General features: G+C 42.5%; 1 protein-coding gene and 1 long non-coding RNA gene across 3 annotated transcripts in view; one reads left to right on the plus strand and one right to left on the minus strand.

Moving 5' to 3' along the window:
- LOC102053609 (cytochrome b-245 heavy chain) overlaps positions 1-9424 on the minus strand; it is a 21590-nt gene extending 12166 nt beyond the window's left edge. Inside the window, exons 1-4 of the mRNA XM_005431905.4 lie at positions 8915-9424; positions 6199-6294; positions 4654-4764; positions 770-854 (exon numbers count right to left, since the gene is read on the minus strand). Of these exons, the coding sequence (XP_005431962.1) occupies positions 770-854; positions 4654-4764; positions 6199-6294; positions 8915-8959 (337 nt within the window). The 5' untranslated portion in view covers positions 8960-9424. The remainder of the gene's footprint in view (positions 1-769; positions 855-4653; positions 4765-6198; positions 6295-8914) is intronic.
- Positions 6303-16965, plus strand: LOC129735307 (uncharacterized). Of its 2 annotated transcripts, XR_008730729.1 has the most exons (3): positions 6303-7746; positions 7950-8056; positions 9418-16965. It is a non-coding gene; the product is annotated as an uncharacterized LOC129735307 (long non-coding RNA). The 2 variants fall into 2 exon arrangements; XR_008730728.1 differs by lacking the exon at positions 6303-7746 and having other exon boundaries at positions 7758-8056.
- Positions 16966-18705: the final 1740 nt, after the last annotated feature.

The raw sequence follows: 18705 nt of genomic DNA on the forward strand, positions 1-18705 counted from the left end.
TTCACACTACCTCCACTACACATCATTGTGGGGGCAAGCCGTATAATGCTTTTCAAAATTTCCTCCTTTTTGTACCACCAGATACCTATTCACCTTCAAAACAGGGCCTGATGGGTACAGATCTAACACCCCAGGCAATCCTCTGCTGCAGCCCTCCTCTGTGGCCTTACGTTAACTGCATCGCCCTGCTCCTTTTCTGTGAAGAGGTGGTGAGTTTTCAGCCACAGCTCAGAAAGGGAACTTGCTTAACTCAAGTAATCTACTGATATGAAGACTGTTCTAGGATATATCTTTGTAATTTACTTGCACTGAGAAGTGACAAATGTGATGGGGAAAAAAAAAAAAAAGAAACCCCTTAGTTTAGGAAATGAGATATAAAATATGAAAATATTCCCGTGGCCTGTCCAGGTTTTTATATACCCTTTTATCATTTTTATTATTTGTTTCAGACATGCCAGCAAAGAAAAAAGTCTAAACAAGAATTAAAGCCAGAGTACGTGGTTCTCAGGGCATTGCTAAACATCCTTTATTAACCAGTGTCATAAATGCTGCTGGTGGATCAAGGGAAAAGTATTATTTCTTATTTTTCTTTTGCTCTCTGCCAGTTGCAGAATAGTGTTTGAAAACTGATTTAAGCCTTGGCACATGCTGACTCCTTTAGGTTAATGAAATCACGTCTCTACACATATCCTTAAGAACTTGAATCCCAGCTGGGTTCTGTGTAAAACACATGACAAAGCAATAAACCAAGAAACATTTGAGTACCAACCAGTATGAAGAGCGATCATCCATGCCACCATTTTGTGAAAGGTGAGGTTCCTGTCCAGCTGTCGTCTGACGCGGGTAGAGCAGCACTTTGGGTTTGAAGAAAGAAAGTATTTGAAGACTCTTTGTGATTTCTATGCACACTTACTTAATTGTAGGAACAAAAACAGAGGGCCTGAGCACAACAATTGATGGCATTGCTAGTAAAAATCTAGAATTCCTAAATATAGACAAAAATATTTTCTCCCATACTTCAGACTACAGGAATAACAGATGATGTTTTAATGTGTTCCATTGAAACAAATCACTTGATAATGAGAAAAAACTTAACGTCCAGTATGACAAAGTATATATATTATCTGTGTTAAAGTACATGCTATAAACAGAAGGAGGGGTCACAGTCTGCCATGGCAGGGTGACTGCTTTGGTAGTGGCAAGTCGCCACCCAGCATCAGGATCCTGTTGTGGTTCATGCTGTAGAAATGGATTGCAAAGTCTGGGTATGACTGTCTCAGGGAGCTTCCACCCCAAATGTGTTAGTCACTTATGGTCAGTAATGCGAAGTGATTCCTTCCCCAAAATACTGGGTGTACTTGCCAGGCATTCACTTACAATTTGTTTCTGGAGTTACACAAAGAGAAACAGAAAGAGAAAATCTCTGCTGATACAAACTGAACAAGTTGGCTCTTAAGAAAAACAGAACGATACGTTCATGAAGAATGTTAAGTTCCTAAGAGGCCCCATCTAAATGGTGCTGCAGTCAGTGGGAGTTTTCCTATAACTTTAAGTTCCTGTAAGGCTAGATTTACTGTCTCCACACAGTAGAAAGCATGATTATCCTGTGTTGTATCTTTATATTGCTTTTGCTGATTGGCAAAGGGAAGAAAACACTGTGGAAACTAACACAAACATTTCCTCACAGGAGCCAGGTAAATGTTTCACACCATGAATAAAGAGAGACAAAAATATTCTCCCAGGTTTTGCTGGACATTAACTTTGTGGAGGCCAGGGTAAGGTAATGCATCTTCCCAGCTGAGAGGGTGGAGCTGATCGCCCCAGCTCCCATCCCGGAGTGAAACAGAAGGGGTGCTGAAACACCAGAACAATTTAATTTCTGATTTGTTCGTCACTTAGTGGAGATATAGCAGCAGTGGCCTTACTCTTCCATACCAGTCCATTTCTAAATGTCCCATGAGTGTTAACTGTACAGATAAACAGATGAGCAGGAAAGAGTTCTCTCCAGTTATTCCCCAGCTGTGCCATTGATTTAAAAAAACGCTCTGGGGCTACTGCAATGACTTCGGCAGACTATAACAACAGCCAGGAGAATTTTGTCCTTCCCTGTATCATGTATCTTGAGACACAATTAAGAAGACTGTAGAATAAACTGTAGCATAGTAAAGGAAGTGGAGCTCTGCTTGACTGCCTTGCAAAAAGCACTTGGTCTTTCTGTTCAAGAAGCAGAAGGCCAAGCAATGGCAAAAAAAGTATTGAGGCTCATTAACAACAGTGATGAATACGGCAATAAAGGGCATGCAAAGAAAACAAAGCTGTTCTTTCAATTAATCACAAATAAATTTGTAGTGTATGATTTCTGGATGGCAGGATGTAAAGGGCAAGAGTTTCCAGCACACTCCTATTGAACAGTGAGTTTCAACAATCCTCCCCTCTCCTTAACCCCAATGACATTGTTGTTGGAAAGGTCACTGCCCTTTCAGTAAGTTATTTGACATTTTAAAATCCTGATTTTTCTTAAGAGATCCTCACAGGTGTTACCTGCAGAGCACAGCTAATTACAGACAACAGAACAAGTATAAGCAGCTGTACTCCTGTGCCACCACAGTCCTGACACTACCACTGGCACACTGGGCTGTGCATGTTTGCCTAAGATATAAAATTACCTCCTTCCCGAGGTACAGACTAATTGCAAAAAGCAACTGAAGTTAAACAAGCACCATCTAACAGCCCTTATTTTATGGCCTTCCCTCCCCTCCTTGCTCATCCTCGGAGCCCTTTGCTTCATCACACAGCCCAGTGCCACCAGCAAGACAACGAGCTGCAGGCAGGAAGCAGAAAGGGAGCTGTAGCTCTCTGCATGGGTCTCACCTGCACACTGGGGTGTAGCCTGAGTGACTCTACCACAGTGCCCAAGGCAGAAGGCCTTACTCTGTAGCATGAACACGGAGATAAGAGGGACAGCTTCATCGAGATCCTGGTTAGAAAAGTTAAGCTATAGATGTTAGGAGATAAGTAATTCAGAACAAGTAGCATAAAGTCCTAGCTGGAGTACAATCCTCAACCCTTGGAATGAGTTTTTAGCCCTCCAGTAATGTTCCCAAAAGTGTCTTCAGCTCTTTTTTTGCTTTGACCTCAGAAGACCTCTGCCCAACCTGCTTTCAGCCTGACCTCCGTGAAATCTATTTTAGACCTCATGAAGGCCTTGTATGATCAAGAGCTCATCAATATTTTCCAGTTGTATTCATCCAACAGCAACATTAATTCTTAATAAATTTACGTTCATGATTGACTTCTGCAGCCTGGGGAGTCAGCTCTAAATCTTGACAGATACTAGTTGATCTTTCTTAGGGCAGGGAAGAACAGCTTTAACCCTACAGTTTTACTTATTGTTCTTTTTCCTTTTACATAGGTGGCAGGTATGGCTGTCTGCTTTTGTAGCATCTGAAGGGGTATAGCACAAGACTGAAAGCCTGGTCTGTGTAGTTACAACTCTCTATTCCTAAGTGTTATGCCTTAAAAAGGGCAGGGCACTGTCCTTACTCCTAAATGTAATTTAGGAGCTTAAGGAGGCAGACACATCTCATTTATTCAGCCTCACTGATTGTCAGGATATATCTACCAGATGGAGGTAAGCCGGGGTTGTCTCTGATTATTTTCTTATTACTTTGTATTCTGCTCTCTTCCCCTGTGAAGGACTCTTGAAATAGTGCATCTATTTTATTGCTTCCTCTTTTGCTCTGCTTTTTCAGCCCCCACAGGCTCTCTCATTTGTGTGTAAGAATTTATGCTAGATTTATAAATGAAAACCAACTTCTGTGAACTGGTTTTGTTGACTATGTGTATATTAAAGAGGCTAGAAAGAAAGGAGGAATCATTATATATTTGGAAGGACAGTTCATGAGCTTGAGGACACCACTGCTTCTTTCACTGCACCACGGCATGCATTTTCTGTGTTATTTCTGCTGTAATAGCCAGAAATCTAGATTTCAACAGTGTGATACAGTCAGTACTACCATAGGAAGATACTCCAGCTGTCACTGAGAATCAGTTGTCCTCTTCTTAGTGGTGGTTCCTCAGTGCTGTGTATAACATTTGCATTTGGGAGCTAGAAACGGTCAAAAGGTCTGAAAACTATTTCACCCTGAGATGGAAATGCACCTCGGACAAGAAAGACTACAATGAAACAGGTGGAAAAAGTCCCATTCTGAAAGTCTGTGAAAGCCTACATTTACTTTGAGAACTGAACATGCAAAGACAGAAGACATGGGCTAGTATCTCCCTCTGTAAATGGGTGTTGCATCAGTGACAAATGATGTGAACGTGTGCAAGCAGCACCAATGGCTCTGCCTGCCAGAAGAAGGGCTTTGCACCTGCAGCCAAGGCAGCACAATGCCCCGGAGGCAGGAAAAAATGCATTCGAGTTTAAAGACTTGAAGGAGGCTAATTCAAGGCTAAACCTCTCAACAGAGCTCTAGGTACACCACTGGCATACAGACCTCAGTCTTGCTCATCAGCCTTATCTGCTTCCTAAAAGAGGACATCCCCAAAGTACGGCATATTTGGGGAACTTGGATGGAGTTGCTTAGTATATTTGCAAGGCTGCTTAGGTTTTTATCTTTCATAAATTTTGAAATTCTTTCTTCATCTTACCGCACTTGATCCTCTGAGGAAGGAGAGCAAGTTTCGACATACTGGCAGCAGAATCAGCATGCAATTGAAATTCAAGCAAGCTGCCGGGGCCCTTGCCAGAGCCAAAGCACGCTGTAATTGGAAAGATAATGTTATTTAATGCATTAACCAAGGCATTATCCGGAACATGGGTAGACACAGATTTCATTTATGCATTATATCACAACTTTTCGTGAGTGTGAGATCTAGAGTTAATTAACAATGTCCACATTTCAGAGTAGTCATGCTCTGGCCAAGTCAGAGACACAGGTGGGGCAGAACACATTCCTCCAGATAGACAGCTTTTATTTCCAGTTTTGAAATAATAGGCTTGTACAAAAAGCTCCCTGTCATGTCTGACAATCAATGGCCAAGCACAGATGCAAGTTGAAGCCATTAGTAAATTTTCTATCCCAAGGCTGTAAAGAAAGTCTCACTGCTGGGGCTTCAGTTGGCTGGGGGGGTGTGGCAGACAGAAGGGCAGCTTATGAGGGAAGCGGTTTTATGTTCTCTGTTGTCAGTAAAGGGAGTCTAGGGAAATTTGTTGTCTCATCTTTTAGGATTATATTCCCTTAATGTTGCTCTTCACCCTGTACGATTTCAGATTTTTGAACAAAGGCTGTTTGAACAGAGGGAACAATGACCATATTAATCCAAACACAGTGAAGGGAAGCAAAAGATAATGTTTGCCCTCCTTGCGTTTGTTCGGACCCTTTCAGGTTTCAGATCACAGTTACTGACTTGGGGTTACACTGAGCTCTAGTTATCCAAGCACAGGTCTCTGTGACTTCAAAGGCAACTGCACCATGATTGCAAAGGACAGAATTTGATCCATAGATGTGAAGCCATATGCAGAATGGGATTTCATGCTTTGTTGAATTAAACCATAGCTTTGCAAGCCTTTTAAAAAGTGCTATGTTCTGTAATTTGAAGCTTAGCCTGCTTTTTTTGTTAGTGATCAGGCTTTTAAAATATGTGAACAAATTAGTTTTCTCTGTCAGTTGGTCATGACCCGTGGCAGCTTTGGAAGCAGTCAGACACACAATGCTGCATTAACCAGTGGGATTATACTGAGTAGCCCAGGGTCCAGGATCACTTCACTACCTGACTAGTATTCACAGGCTTGACGAATGTGTGAATGATGATTGCTTTTCAGAGCTAATAGCTTTGTAAACTATTCATGCTATGAAAAATAATTGCAAAGGGAAGTGATTGCACAATATTTCAATAGCAATATTTTATTCATCTTTTGCTTAATAAAGCAGCCAAAATTTAAGTTCACTTTAATTACCAGGAGCATAATAGTTACCTGAAAACATCTTCAGAGTGGGATCTGTCTATTTTATGTACCAACTTTCTATTCAGAAGCACTGGGCATCTGTCTGCATTCAGTTGTATGTCTGCATGTGACTTTTAACTCCTACAGGAACTTGCAGCTCCAGCCACTTGATCCTCCTTCAATCAAATAAAACTAGGGAAAAATGCTATGTGCTGTCTATGCCAATATAATACACGTTTTGTACTTACGCCAAGGAGTACTCTGGTGTAGAAGAATTTTGGTGGAATGTCATACACAAGATAGTACCACCAAAAGAGGAAGGCATTTAGCCCCAGCCACACAAGCTGAAATAGAAACAAACAGGAAGCTTTACAGTTTGTTGTTAGAGATCATACATCTGAATTTACACAGTTCAGATAATGGTCAGTTGGTTCATTGTGCTCCTGTTTGCAGAGAGGCGCACTGCAGGGTATAAAGGCTTCAGGACAGGCAACAGAAATCTTTCTGGTGGAAATAGGCTCTGATGTGTGCACACAGAAGTACGGGAGTGGCAAAAACCAAAATACAGCAATGGGTAGCTGAAACTTTTGCATAGCCCAAAGGGTTTAGGCATGATTATATAAGGACCATCATATTACAGGTGTTTAGCTAAGTCTGCAAGTCTAGTTGAATGTCCAAACATCATTAAGGTTTAGGGTCTCTTCCAAACGGCAGTTCTTCAGACATATTAACCTATGTAAGAGGAAGACTTAGGAACTGTGCCAAAGGACAAAGAAGCTTGAGATCTAAATATAGATGGCCTAAATTGCACGTAGGGCTCTGAAGGTCTGAAAGCAGTCAGCAGGAAATATTCAACACAGGCATTTTGGTAGTGTTTAGACTACCCAATACTGGGCTTCTTTGTAACTGTACTGCAGTATTCTCTCATTCTTGCATATCCTATGGTGCAGGTTTCTTCAGGGAAAGAGAAGTTATTAGCCCTTTCCAAAGCTATCTAAGGCAGCTACAAGCCCATCCATCCAAAGAGATGATAGTGAATCTGGGCATTTGCCCTCCTGATTTTACATCCCATAGTGAAACCAATCTGTATCAGGGTACCCTCAGTCTAAAGCAGATTTACTAGGTGGTGTGTGAAAACAAAGTCTAATAACTGATGAAAAACCCAGCCTCTGGTTATAAGTTAAGGATGCCAGAAACTTTGACATTACAGCCCCTCACCCCTCCTAACCCATACATTTTGCTAGTTCTTTGGCCCAACTGACACTGTAAAAAACTTGGGATTAGTTTAGATCTTGAAAATGTATTACCCTTGTGACATAAATACAGGGAACGAAGGGATTTCCATCAGGGTAAGGCAGTATATGGGAAATCCCCAAATCCTCATTAAAAAAACCAAACTCGTCTCAGGATTAAATGCTTAGGATACGTATTTAAAGTGAGAGTGTTTCTACTCCCACATGCCTGTCAGCATGCCCAGAAGACCAGGATGTTTGGCATGATCCTTGAAGGTCTCTCACAGTTCTTCCTGGTGTTAACCCATGTGGAACATGGACCTTCTGAAACACACTGTGACACCCTCTGGCAACTGGGGGTTGAGTTGAAGAGTTAGCAGCCATCTGTGCTCTTCAGCTAAGGGACAGTGGAGGCAGCACAGGCTGGGGTCAAGGCAGACATGTTTCTGTTTTGTTGAGGTACACCAACAGAAACTGTGGCTGTCCTGTTTCTTTCAAGCACTGGACAGCCCTGTACCCAGCCAGCATGCACTGAAGCTGTAGAGGACAAAGCCAAACACTTTGGTAAGGCTTCCAGTGAACTGTCCTTTTGGCTGGATTCTTTATCAGTGACTTCGTTAGTTTCCTTCCTTATTAGCTGACCTTGTTATAGCTTTGAGGCTCTAAATAGAAATTCCTTATTTGAATAAAATAAGGGCCTCCTAATTTTTTAATATTTCAGTTCTGGTGGGGGAAAAAAACCCACCCCAGAATTCACCTTTTGGCAGTTTCAACTTCCTCAAGTCACTGAAGGTGACAGCAAACACAGCTACTGCTTTGCAAAGCACTGAAGTTCCAAGGTTATCTTCCTAAATCAGAGCTACACATCTACAATGTAAGTATTGATTGTTCATAGCAGGAGGAATACCTTTTGGAGAAGAGATGTTCACATTTCAGTCACCACAAATGTATATGTTCTAGGTCTTCTTTTTCTTCCTTTCATTTTTTACGGCTAGTAACCACACTTGGCAACAATACCTTAACTGGTATTACATTTTGGTTTTGTATGTTTTACGTGTATCTATATGTGTGTATATATATATTGTATGCCTATAGCTTTTGTATCACACTGTGAAGTGAAAAAAATAAAACACAAATATTAAATTCTGTCTACATTTTCTCCAAGGAGGACTGTCCAGCTTTACTCTTCAGCACTTCTAAATGCAACTGGGATTTTCAATACTTTTAAACCTTGCTCAGAATTAACTTAACCTACTTTCACAGCCACTCTATGCAAGCTGTATACAAACTCAACTCAAATACTTAGTTGTCTTAATGAAGAATTCATGAATCTCTGCTCTAAATTTTGGAATCTGACTACAACACAAATTTTATGCCATCAAGACGCTATGCTTCCAGTTACACTCACTTTTGTTTATAAAAGTGCAAGAAAGGGTGGTTGTAATTGCTTTCTCTGTTGAAGCACACATAGTTAAGTGACTAACCTCAGATACTTAAATATTTCTAACAAAGCAAACGAAAGTTAGCATATGATCATTGCTCAGCTGACAATGAAGCCTACAGCAACTGAGATACTGGACAGAGCTCCTTAAAATTTATTCTCTTGAAGTGTTTCACTGTGCTTGCTGCCCTGGTTTCAGCATAATCATTCACTGGCACAGTGAGAGCTGCTTAGTACAATTTTCTGCAGAACTTTTCACTAGACACAAATCACAATAAAACTTGTACTTACAACGACAAAGATGGACAGTCCTTCATTCTCCACCCAGTTACCCATGACTGCCTGAGACGAGTGTGCACAACGGCCCCGTTCTTTCTGGGAAAGCGCCTATGTCTTCTCTCACAAGGAAGTGAGAGCAGAAGCTTGCAGCAGCCTGTTTCCTTTCTCATTCATTTAGGAAATAAGTTAACCATTGAATCATGTCCATAGTTCGGTTTCAAACATGTTTCTACTATCTTTATGCATAACTTTTCATAACTGAACTACATATAAACTGTTGAAATAAGCTATTTTTTCCTTGTGATACAGAGGATAAAATAAATAACATAACTGGTCAGGTTTTCTGCTAAAAATGTATTGCTACTTTATATAACTTTCAATGCTGAAATGTAATACAGAATGCACAGAAGGGCTATCTCTTCCCAGTCTTGTCTTTTTCTAATCACCTCAGGTCTGAGTTGCTGTTCCTGCTGATCGTCTTTGATAAATAATCACTAGAATTATTTCTCTTCCAGTAATTCAATGTCCACAGAGGCTTCCAAATGTAATCTAATACTCCTGTTGTCTGGTACTTGGAAGCCTTGCTACTTCTTCTCTGCTCAGGACGAAACTGAAGATATGTCGCTAGATAAGCTATTTTTCATACTTTGCACTCTTGCAGAGACCTCAGCCCCAGGAACCATGTCACTATATGTAAGAAGGCTATTGAAATAAGCATTTTGCTTTTGTGATTAGAGAGAAAAATATGGGAAATTGCCCAAATGTATTTTAGAGCTTACAAGCCAGAGGATATTTATTCCAAGTGTATTTGCTTTAAAAAAATGTAAAGTTAAGGGAGTTGAATGATTTCTGATTTTTTTGCCTCTGTGGCATCACAATTCCTAAATCTGCAATAAAGAGTGCAAAATGGTAGTTTGGAGCTCAGGGATTAAGAGGTACCATCCTTTGGTGAGGTCCAGGCAGGTCCAGGAGGAGCAAGGCATCCAGACCTGTCTCCTGCTGGCTCATTCTCCAGTGTATTCCACCCACTGCACCGCAGAAATGCAGATCGCCTCCCAGAGCGACCGACACAAGGCTGCCTTCTTTCCACAGACGTGTGTATGTACCTATGGTGTTCTTCAAAGATCTCTTTAGGCTTTGGAAAGTAGCAGAATGGCAGTTTGAGCAGTGGTGTCTCTGCCAGACCTGTGACACCCTACTGGACCCTGCAGAATTTTCTGGCTCTGAAAGCCCGAGCGAGCCTGCAGCAGCCTGGTGTCGCACTAACGGCTCTAGATCACAGCGACATTTCCCCAGGCCTGATCCTGTGCCTACTGGAGCAAGCAGCAAGCCTCGCGCCGCATCTGTATGACTGACGTTTGCTCTCCAGAGTAAATGCTGATCTCATCTGCCACTGAGAGCATGACGAACCACTGAGCTGGCAAGAGTAAAACCTGCACGACTCACATCGATCAGAAAAGTGACTCGGCACAGCCTACCTTACTTTGGAGTCAGTTAGGAACTAGCCTCCTCAGGGCCTGATTCTGGCAGGGATGAGACATTTGGTTATGGTGTAAAAACGAGGATGAGGGGAGCCAGGGCAAATACCCGTGTTCTGGCTAGTGGCTCTCTTCTTGCCTCTACTTCCAACATACCACGATCTTTATTTAACTTTTCCTGGAATTTGGCCTCCATAAGGTGACATAACTGGGACTTGAAAAATCCATTATAGAAAAAAAATCTCATATGTTTCTACACTTTGCTAAAACAAATAGACAAATACAGCTGTCTGAATGATACAGGTCATCTGAATTATATTCTTCATTATTACTCACTCTTGAGACATATAGAAGTAACTGCTCAAATGTAGGCCAGGGACGAACAGCCGTCCTTCACCTCCCCATGTAGGCAGGACTGGCAGCATTTTAATCACCTTCCTCCACAGGAGCCTCCCAAGCTTCAGTAGCTGAAAACCAAAATGAAGTCTTCAAAACCTGTTAAATGGGGTTTGCAGCAACCTCATTTAACAGGCTCTCATGTGGTAACAGTCCCTTTAATGGCCATCCCAAATGGGTGTCAGCAGAGGGTCTGGTCCTCCGTAGTTTTGTTTATGGAGGTAGCCTTTGGGAGCTGAACAGCTAGAGAGGATGGGAAAGGAAAGGAAAGGAGGGGGGTAGTGCTGATTTGTGGATGCCCATTCTTGCTGTGAAGACTAGCGCGTTCTCCCTGCCCAGAAATGGCAATGTTCTCACTGCCTTTTTCTTCCCCTTAGTTCAGGCTAAGATACTTAAGGCTTCTCTGGGGTGAGCAAGTGCAGGCATCCAGGATGCTCTTAGCTTTGGCAGCCCTGCCTTGCCTGGAAGCTCCTCAGGCACCAGAGCCACTGAAACATGGATTTACTGGCTCAGGAGGTTTCTAGCAGGCCACAAACCCAGCAGGGGCTGATCTTAGATCAGTCACAGCAGTCGCAACGTATGATGTCCTCCTAACAGTCTGAATACAGAGCATGAAGCAGAATATATTTCAGCTGCTCCCAGCCTAGCACCTGTCAAACACACATAGCTGATCTCACTGCCTGAACTCCAAATAAAGGGTAGGGGTGCTGGGCCTTTCCATGGCTGGTGAGTTCTGGTGCTCCTTGATGTCTGTGCGTGTTCCCATTAATTTCAAAAGTGACGGGACAACACACAGAGAACTCTGACTAGTTGCTGCAGGTGACAGGTGTGAGCAGAACTGGTACCAAACCCACCCACGCATCACCCTTCACTTAATTCTGGTGCTTAAGCAAAACATCTTTGCTATAATATTACAAAGACTCGCATCCTTTGTACTTTGGTCTAATTTGAAAAATGCATCCTGTACAAGAAAAGGCAACATTGGCAGCTGTGTACTAATTACGTAGGAGTGTGTGAAACCAGAGTATGGAAAAAATTAAACACCACCTCATTCTGTTTTTAAAATTTCTTTCAACCTAGCTGATTACGCACAGCATTTTTCATTCTTTGCACTGAAGGTTCAGCGAACAGTGATCCTTTTGCAGTGGGATAATTTTGAAAAAGTATTCAGGTCTCAGGGTTCTTAATTTCCTTACAGTAATTTTAGCCCCTTGTTTAGAAATTAATTTAGTTCCTGTCCTGCTCTGTGCAATAGTATTCTGCATATTCCTGCACAAATTTAATGCCAGATAGTTGCAATAAGCCTAGGTGTTTCACACCTGCCTCCTAAAAGGGACAATGTAACATTCTGCACATACAAACCCTGAAAGAGAGTGATCGAAGAACAGAGTGAAAGAGACCCAGCTCCTGCATTGCTGAGGAAGTTGCTGAGCTGGGATCATGGAGCTCCTTCCCGTGCAGCAGGAGGAAAGCCAAGGAGAGACCTCAAATAGCTTCTTTTATTTTGTAGGCTGAAATTTTTATTTTGAATGCTGTGCAATCCTTGTTTACCAACCTTCCCTTGATTCCACACCAAAGAGGCAGAAATGGACAAGAGACTTGTCAAGCTGTCTTTCCTGAAGGGACTGCCTTCACACACAGCCTGAAGCTGTCACTCAAGGGAAGAACATAGTCTGAAACTTCTGCTCCTTCTGTTTTGTTTACAAAACAAATGATTCCATGCTGAGAGGAGGGCAGAAAAGCGGACAGATGTGAGCCGGGAAAAAAAGTGTCAGTGAGACTCCAGAAAGGACTGGCAGATCCTTCTATGTCTTTGCTTTACGCTGTAACCCTCAGTGCAGGTCCCTGCTCCAGTACTTCCTCACACTGCCTTTTGCAATGATCACGAGAGGCTCACGTGCTCCATGTATGATCCAGGCACTGTTTGCCGTATCAGTCTTGGCCTGAAGTCAAACAGCGCTATCACAGAACAGGTCAGAATGGCTGCGCACTGCTACGTTATTGGAAGGAAGGGCCACTACCAGCGACGTACCCTGAGTACAGATAGACGTTTTATTACATTAAGTTGGCAGTATTTTCCAGGTAGAACTGGAGTAAAGTTAGGACAGCATAACCACCCACGCCTAAAAGCAGAGGCCAAAATAACCTGGCTTTGCGTGGGACTGAGGGAGAGGGAGCCCAGCTTGCAGCTCTTTGGCAGAGTCCCAGGCTTTGTGATCTGCTAGTCTGGCTCTGGGACTGGAATACAACTATCATCTATTTGCTTCTCCCTGTGTATCTAGACCTCTCTTCCCATGGCTTCAGATCCACTACACGTCTGTGATAGGCCAGAGTAATGCTTCTCTGCCTGGAGAGGGACTTCACCAGCAATTTGCCACTCAGGAAAACATCTTGAAAGATGAGGGGCTGGGGGGGGGGGCAGTTTTCCCCTATGCTATTATTGTGCATTGCCTAGAAGACTTTCAACCCAGACCTAACAAGCCAAGGTTTCAGCAGGAGAGCGGTGCCTCAGAGGCCAGTGTTCACCCGCCTGGCAGGATGTCTGCATGGCCGGGTGGCTGGGCAATGCCCCTGCTGGGCAGCACGCACCGGCCCGGGGCCAGCACCTTCATCCAGGACCCCACATCACTCATGGGGCAGAGCTCAGCTAGAGAAGATGTGCCCAATATGTCCCAGACCTTCCCACCATAAGCACCTGCCCTTCTGTCCCCTTTTCCATGGCATCCCTGTTCAAAATCTTTCCTACTTTTCCCTCTCTCCTCCAGGGCTGGGCTGTCAAAGCCCATTTCTAATCAGCAGCTCACAATCACAGTCTGGGAAAGGACCTCCAGAGATCCATTAGCCCACCTCTGTGCTTCCAAATAGGATCCACTGGAGCTGTGTCACTCCTGACACATTTGCATCACCACTTCCACAATGAGAAGCAAAGCAGCCTGCTAAAGCTCTGAATCAGTAGCTCATGACCAAGAGCGTGCTGTGCAAAGAGGAGTCCGTTTAAAGGCATGAGAGGAGAGGTCTGCTGGCGTTAGTGGGCTGGGCCAGGCACTGGGGAGTGAGATCTGTGGGGGTCTGCACCTATTGCCTTTTGCAGCAGTCCCTGGACTAATTCTGGCAGTGAATCTCCTGTCTGGGGAGAAACCTTGTTGTTTTGCTCCCCAAGGGATCCTGGCGTAGCGTGCAGGGCGGTGGGCAGTGGGAAGGGATGAGGCAGGTTTTCCTTAGGTGTCTGCTGGGGCACGTTCCCATTCGTTAGGCTACATGCAGTACTCCTACAGACACTGGGGAGTCTGTGATTTTTTTTCTAAAAAAATCTCTAAAAGCTGAGGAAGAAATCAAGCCCGCTGTCAGTAAATGCAAGTTTATATTTTGTATTAAATGTTAATTTGCCATTCAGGGATCAGCGCTTCCACAGGGAAACACCTGCACCATGCCCTGATGTAGCTTCTTCTGTTGGCTGGCTGGGTGTCTTAGTGCCTATGTTACATCAGTGGCAGAAATGCCATCGATGTAACTACACAGCCACAGAAGTATTCCACTATCCTCCTTCACGCACAGGAACAGCTACCCAGGTGTCAACGCTGTAGCCGCACAGGTCCATATTACTTTACATTGCTGCAGTTTGTCTTATAAAATACAAAGGAGTGTTGTGATAGCTTTTGCTGATTTTTCTCTCTCCCAGTCCTCAGCATGCAGGTGACAGGTGACACAGTTCAGTTAGCAGATGCCTGTCCACAACCAGACACCTGACAGATAAAGCCTCCGACTCAGTCATGTTTTTACTGGGGGCTTTTAGTTTTGAGTAATAGCAACAGGGGAAACACTGGGGAATGTTGTCATGTTTAACGGACACATCTAAGCAAGATAACATAATATAATGAACTGAGGGACCAGGGAACAGGCTTCTGCTTAAAGCCTTTACTTAAAAACTATCCTTCAGATACGTTAAAACATAGCTCACCCCCACGCCAAGATTCAGCCTGAAGCCTATATGCTGCTAAATCATACTTAAAACTGCCTCTTAATATAGAATTACATCACTTCAGTCACACAATCACTAGATTTATGCGTTTCTCTTCACTCATTTGTCATGATAAAGCTTTTTTACTTCTAAATTTGCCCTGGTAACTCGGACACTTGTCTGTGAGTAGCCTGCAAAGCCCTAGCTGGCTTCAGTTACACTCAGGAGAAGCTTGAAGGCATCCATCCATCTCTTTGGAAAACTTAATGAAGATACAAATGACACATAACCTGGGCTTTGGACTGGGATGACTTTCTTCCAGGCTGAATTACCCTTGGATTAATAGCTACTGAAGCCTCCTGTTACAAGACTGGTTACAGCAGTTTATGCATACACACACACGCACCTCCCTCCTGTAATACATTTTGAGCACTTCTAGAGAAACCACTATTAAAAATGAAAGTAAAATGAATGGATTAGATTGGCGAATACAATTTCCACAATATTATTTATTCATTCTCTTTCCTGTTTTTATGACCTTTTAATATACGGTATGATGGCTTAATGATATTCTGCTATTTTCCTTGCTCAGGCTTTCATGGGAGTAGCAATAGGCTGGAGGTACCTTTCTCAGCTGGATTTAGGGATCTTTCTCACGTAGTTTCCTGCCAAAGCTAAGGGGGACTGCGTCCACCTTGATCAAAATCAGAACATTTGACTGCTAATTACAGTGACTGACAACACTTTCTTTTGTATTCAGAGACACAACCCCACCTCGCTGAGACTTTTGCTACCTGGCACGGAGGCTCTGCCACATCAGGCTCCAATCCTTTGTCAATTTTTTTCCATACAAATATGCTCTTAAAAATGCTAAAATTGCATTTTGTTTTCTATCACACCAGAAGTTATTGTGAATGAGTGATATGCTTAAGACCACACACAGTTTGTATTTTTTAATTTTAGATCTCCCAGTAGTAAATTTTCCCTTTCCCTTGCCATTTTTTTCCCCCTTTTCTTCTCTTGCTTGGAGAGACAACTGCTCATTTGCTGTTGTACCCTGGGAAGAACAGTGATGTATGGTTTATTAAGACAGCTCAAACACATAAGCCCTTGACTGCTACAGGACAAGTGATTTATAGGTGTTTGCTAATGGACTCCTGCTCGGGGCCCTTGGGGGGCTTCCATTTAATTTTGTACCAAGGGCAAATTATGCTGAAGAGCCAGGTGTAATTGGCATATGAGTCATTTGATAAGTTAATGGTACAGCACTCTTTAGCCTTCCCTGAATTTGCCTTACCATCTATCTTCATGGCACAACATCAACATCATTACTGAGGTCTGTATTTCATGGCAAGGCAGAAGTAATTTTTCACTTATTACATTCCTTGCCTGCTCCCACCTGATAACCTGTCTCGCCTGCAATGCTTCCATTTCCCTCTTACTCTGAAGTAGTTTGGTTCATTTCTGATATACACAGCTGAATCGCCGTGACTAAAGCTTAGCATGTGCGATGTGTTGGGTTTCTCCAATCAATTATATTTTATCTGTCTGTAAAGAACAGATACTGCTTTTACAGGGCATCACATCTTGTCGGCTGATGAAAAAAAATATGATCCAAGCCGGAACTAGCCAGCTACCACATGGTGTTAAAAACACTGATATATTGCATGGGTCATTGCTTTACTTTACATGCATAAGGGAACTGGAATCAGCTAAGCAAACCTTACATATTATGTCAGTAGTAATATTTCTGTTCTGACCATTAGCATGGAAATTGCCTAGCTGTGCTGAGAAGCAGAGTCAAAACTAACGTGTGCACTGCAACACAAGGTATATAATTAAGACTATGCTGGTATTAAACCAGACAAACAACAAAGAATTTTTCTAAAAACGAGGCTATGTCTAGATCAGGGAGACCACCTCTGTTTCTGAGGCTGGAGTACACTGCCTGCACGGACCTGGACTCCTTGTGGGGGGTTGGACCATGCATCTCAGAGCACCAGTGGAAAGATCTAGGCACAGCCTCAATGCAACATGTTTCTGAGTTGTCCCACACATTTCTGAAGGCTTGCGGTGACATTTTTTTTTTTTTTCCATAAAATATTTTTTCTCATGTTTGGTCTTTTTTGTCCTTGTTGCTCAAAAAATAACTAGGGGGTGGGAAGGAAGCCTGCAATAATCCACAAGCACAATGGAAAAAAAATGTTTAATAAAGACCCAATTACTCTGCAGTTGTAAGGCTCCCTTGCTTTCCTTGTAGTTCCAAAGCTGATGCTACTCCTTTCTGAAATTTTCCTTTCCATTCTATTTTTTTTAAATGACACCTGCATGCTTTTGAGTTACTGTACTGCCCGTAATTACTAAATTTTTCAACGTGGCAATGAAGAACGGATGCACTCTATCAGTTCAGCCCTTTCCAACAGCCATGCAACTTTGGCTGTAAAGAGTAGCCCTACTGAAAAACACAGCAGAGTGTTTCAGTGTGCCTTGTTTCTTCATTTCTATTTAAAATGACCACAATGAAGCAGCAGAGAGGAAGGAGGAGTAGTGAGGACATGTATTCTAAAGAACATAACTGATGTTACGAGGGCCACCAACTGCAAGACTACAGCAATTGCAAGTACTTCTCGTTAGCTGCTGAGTTCAGTGCGTGTCTTACCACAACACAGATTTACAAGAACTGCAAATCCATGCATGAAAACAACAACATGCAACACTAGTACCTCGTCTGTAAGGTGTTGTGCTACTGTTTTGATATTTAGCTCCCACTCTAGAAGCCAGATATGAATTAATCTTCACCTTGACTACCTCTGGCATCACTCTCTATCTGAATCCATCCCTGATCATTTTCCTGAAAGTATCTGGCTGATTAAAGCTCTGTACTGACAGGGCACATTAATCAGATGGAAAGAATAGCTGATGAAAGAAACTTCTGAAGTTAAAATATGTAACATTTATTCCCTGTCACCCTGTTTGCTCTGTCAAAACAGGAACTTGAGCAATTATGAACATGAAGGCACACAAGGTGTTTAAGACAGGCTGTTTCTAGTTCATTAAATCAGGTCTCACCTTCAGAGCCAAAAAGTTACAACTGTGATGTTATTCCAGAAGGATCTCAGTAAGCAATATCCAACTAATTAGCAGCCATCCCTTGCTTAGATGCATTTAACCCATTAATGCTAGTCTGTGATTAGAAGCCTTTCACACAGCAGCATTCACAGCTGAATTTCACACCTGAAAGGCAGTATTTTCATACCTGACCGCAGACACTCCTCATTTCTGTAGAACTTAATTTCAGTGGCAAGAGATTTTCCTTATGACACTGAGAAATCCAAAAAAGGATAAAACTGGGGTTTTCTCCCAGGAGATGAAGTTGTTGTTCACTCAAGGGAGAAATTCAGTAAACTTTCATGTTGTCATTTCAAAGCACTTACCTTTCATTTTGGCCCCATTTGCTTTGGGGTAAACCCAAGACCTAACAGTTTTACTATACTTATTTTTCTTGGTCCATAAGAAATTATGCAACCTTTAACACCTCTTACTTTTCAAGTCTTCTGTCTCTGATGACTCAAACTCACCATCTCTGCCCAATTATCATGTATTCATGTTTCTGAGATGATTCCTGAGTGACTCGAGGCAGTCATCTCAACTGCATTTTAAAATACAGGATTATATATATCCACTATGGTGTTTGGCTTCTAAATCCCATTTTCTTTGGTACGTAAGTCCTTAATATAGGCAGGAAGTAATAGATGGTGTATGGTTTTAGACCAGATATTATCAGCTGCCCTGGGAAAAAATGTACTGGGGAATTAATAGAAGAAATCCCCACACCCCTTTTATTTTTTTGTTTTAAATTAGATTAAAGTTTACCTACCCCAGGTATTCACCAGTTCCTCTTTCCCTCTGTATCTCTTCATCCCCAGAACTTCTAGTCCTCTTTCATGCTAAGGGAAAGAGGTAGCAGTTAT

This window comes from Falco cherrug, chromosome 2 (assembly GCF_023634085.1).
Source record: "Falco cherrug isolate bFalChe1 chromosome 2, bFalChe1.pri, whole genome shotgun sequence".
NCBI classification, from domain to species: Eukaryota; Metazoa; Chordata; class Aves; order Falconiformes; family Falconidae; genus Falco; species Falco cherrug.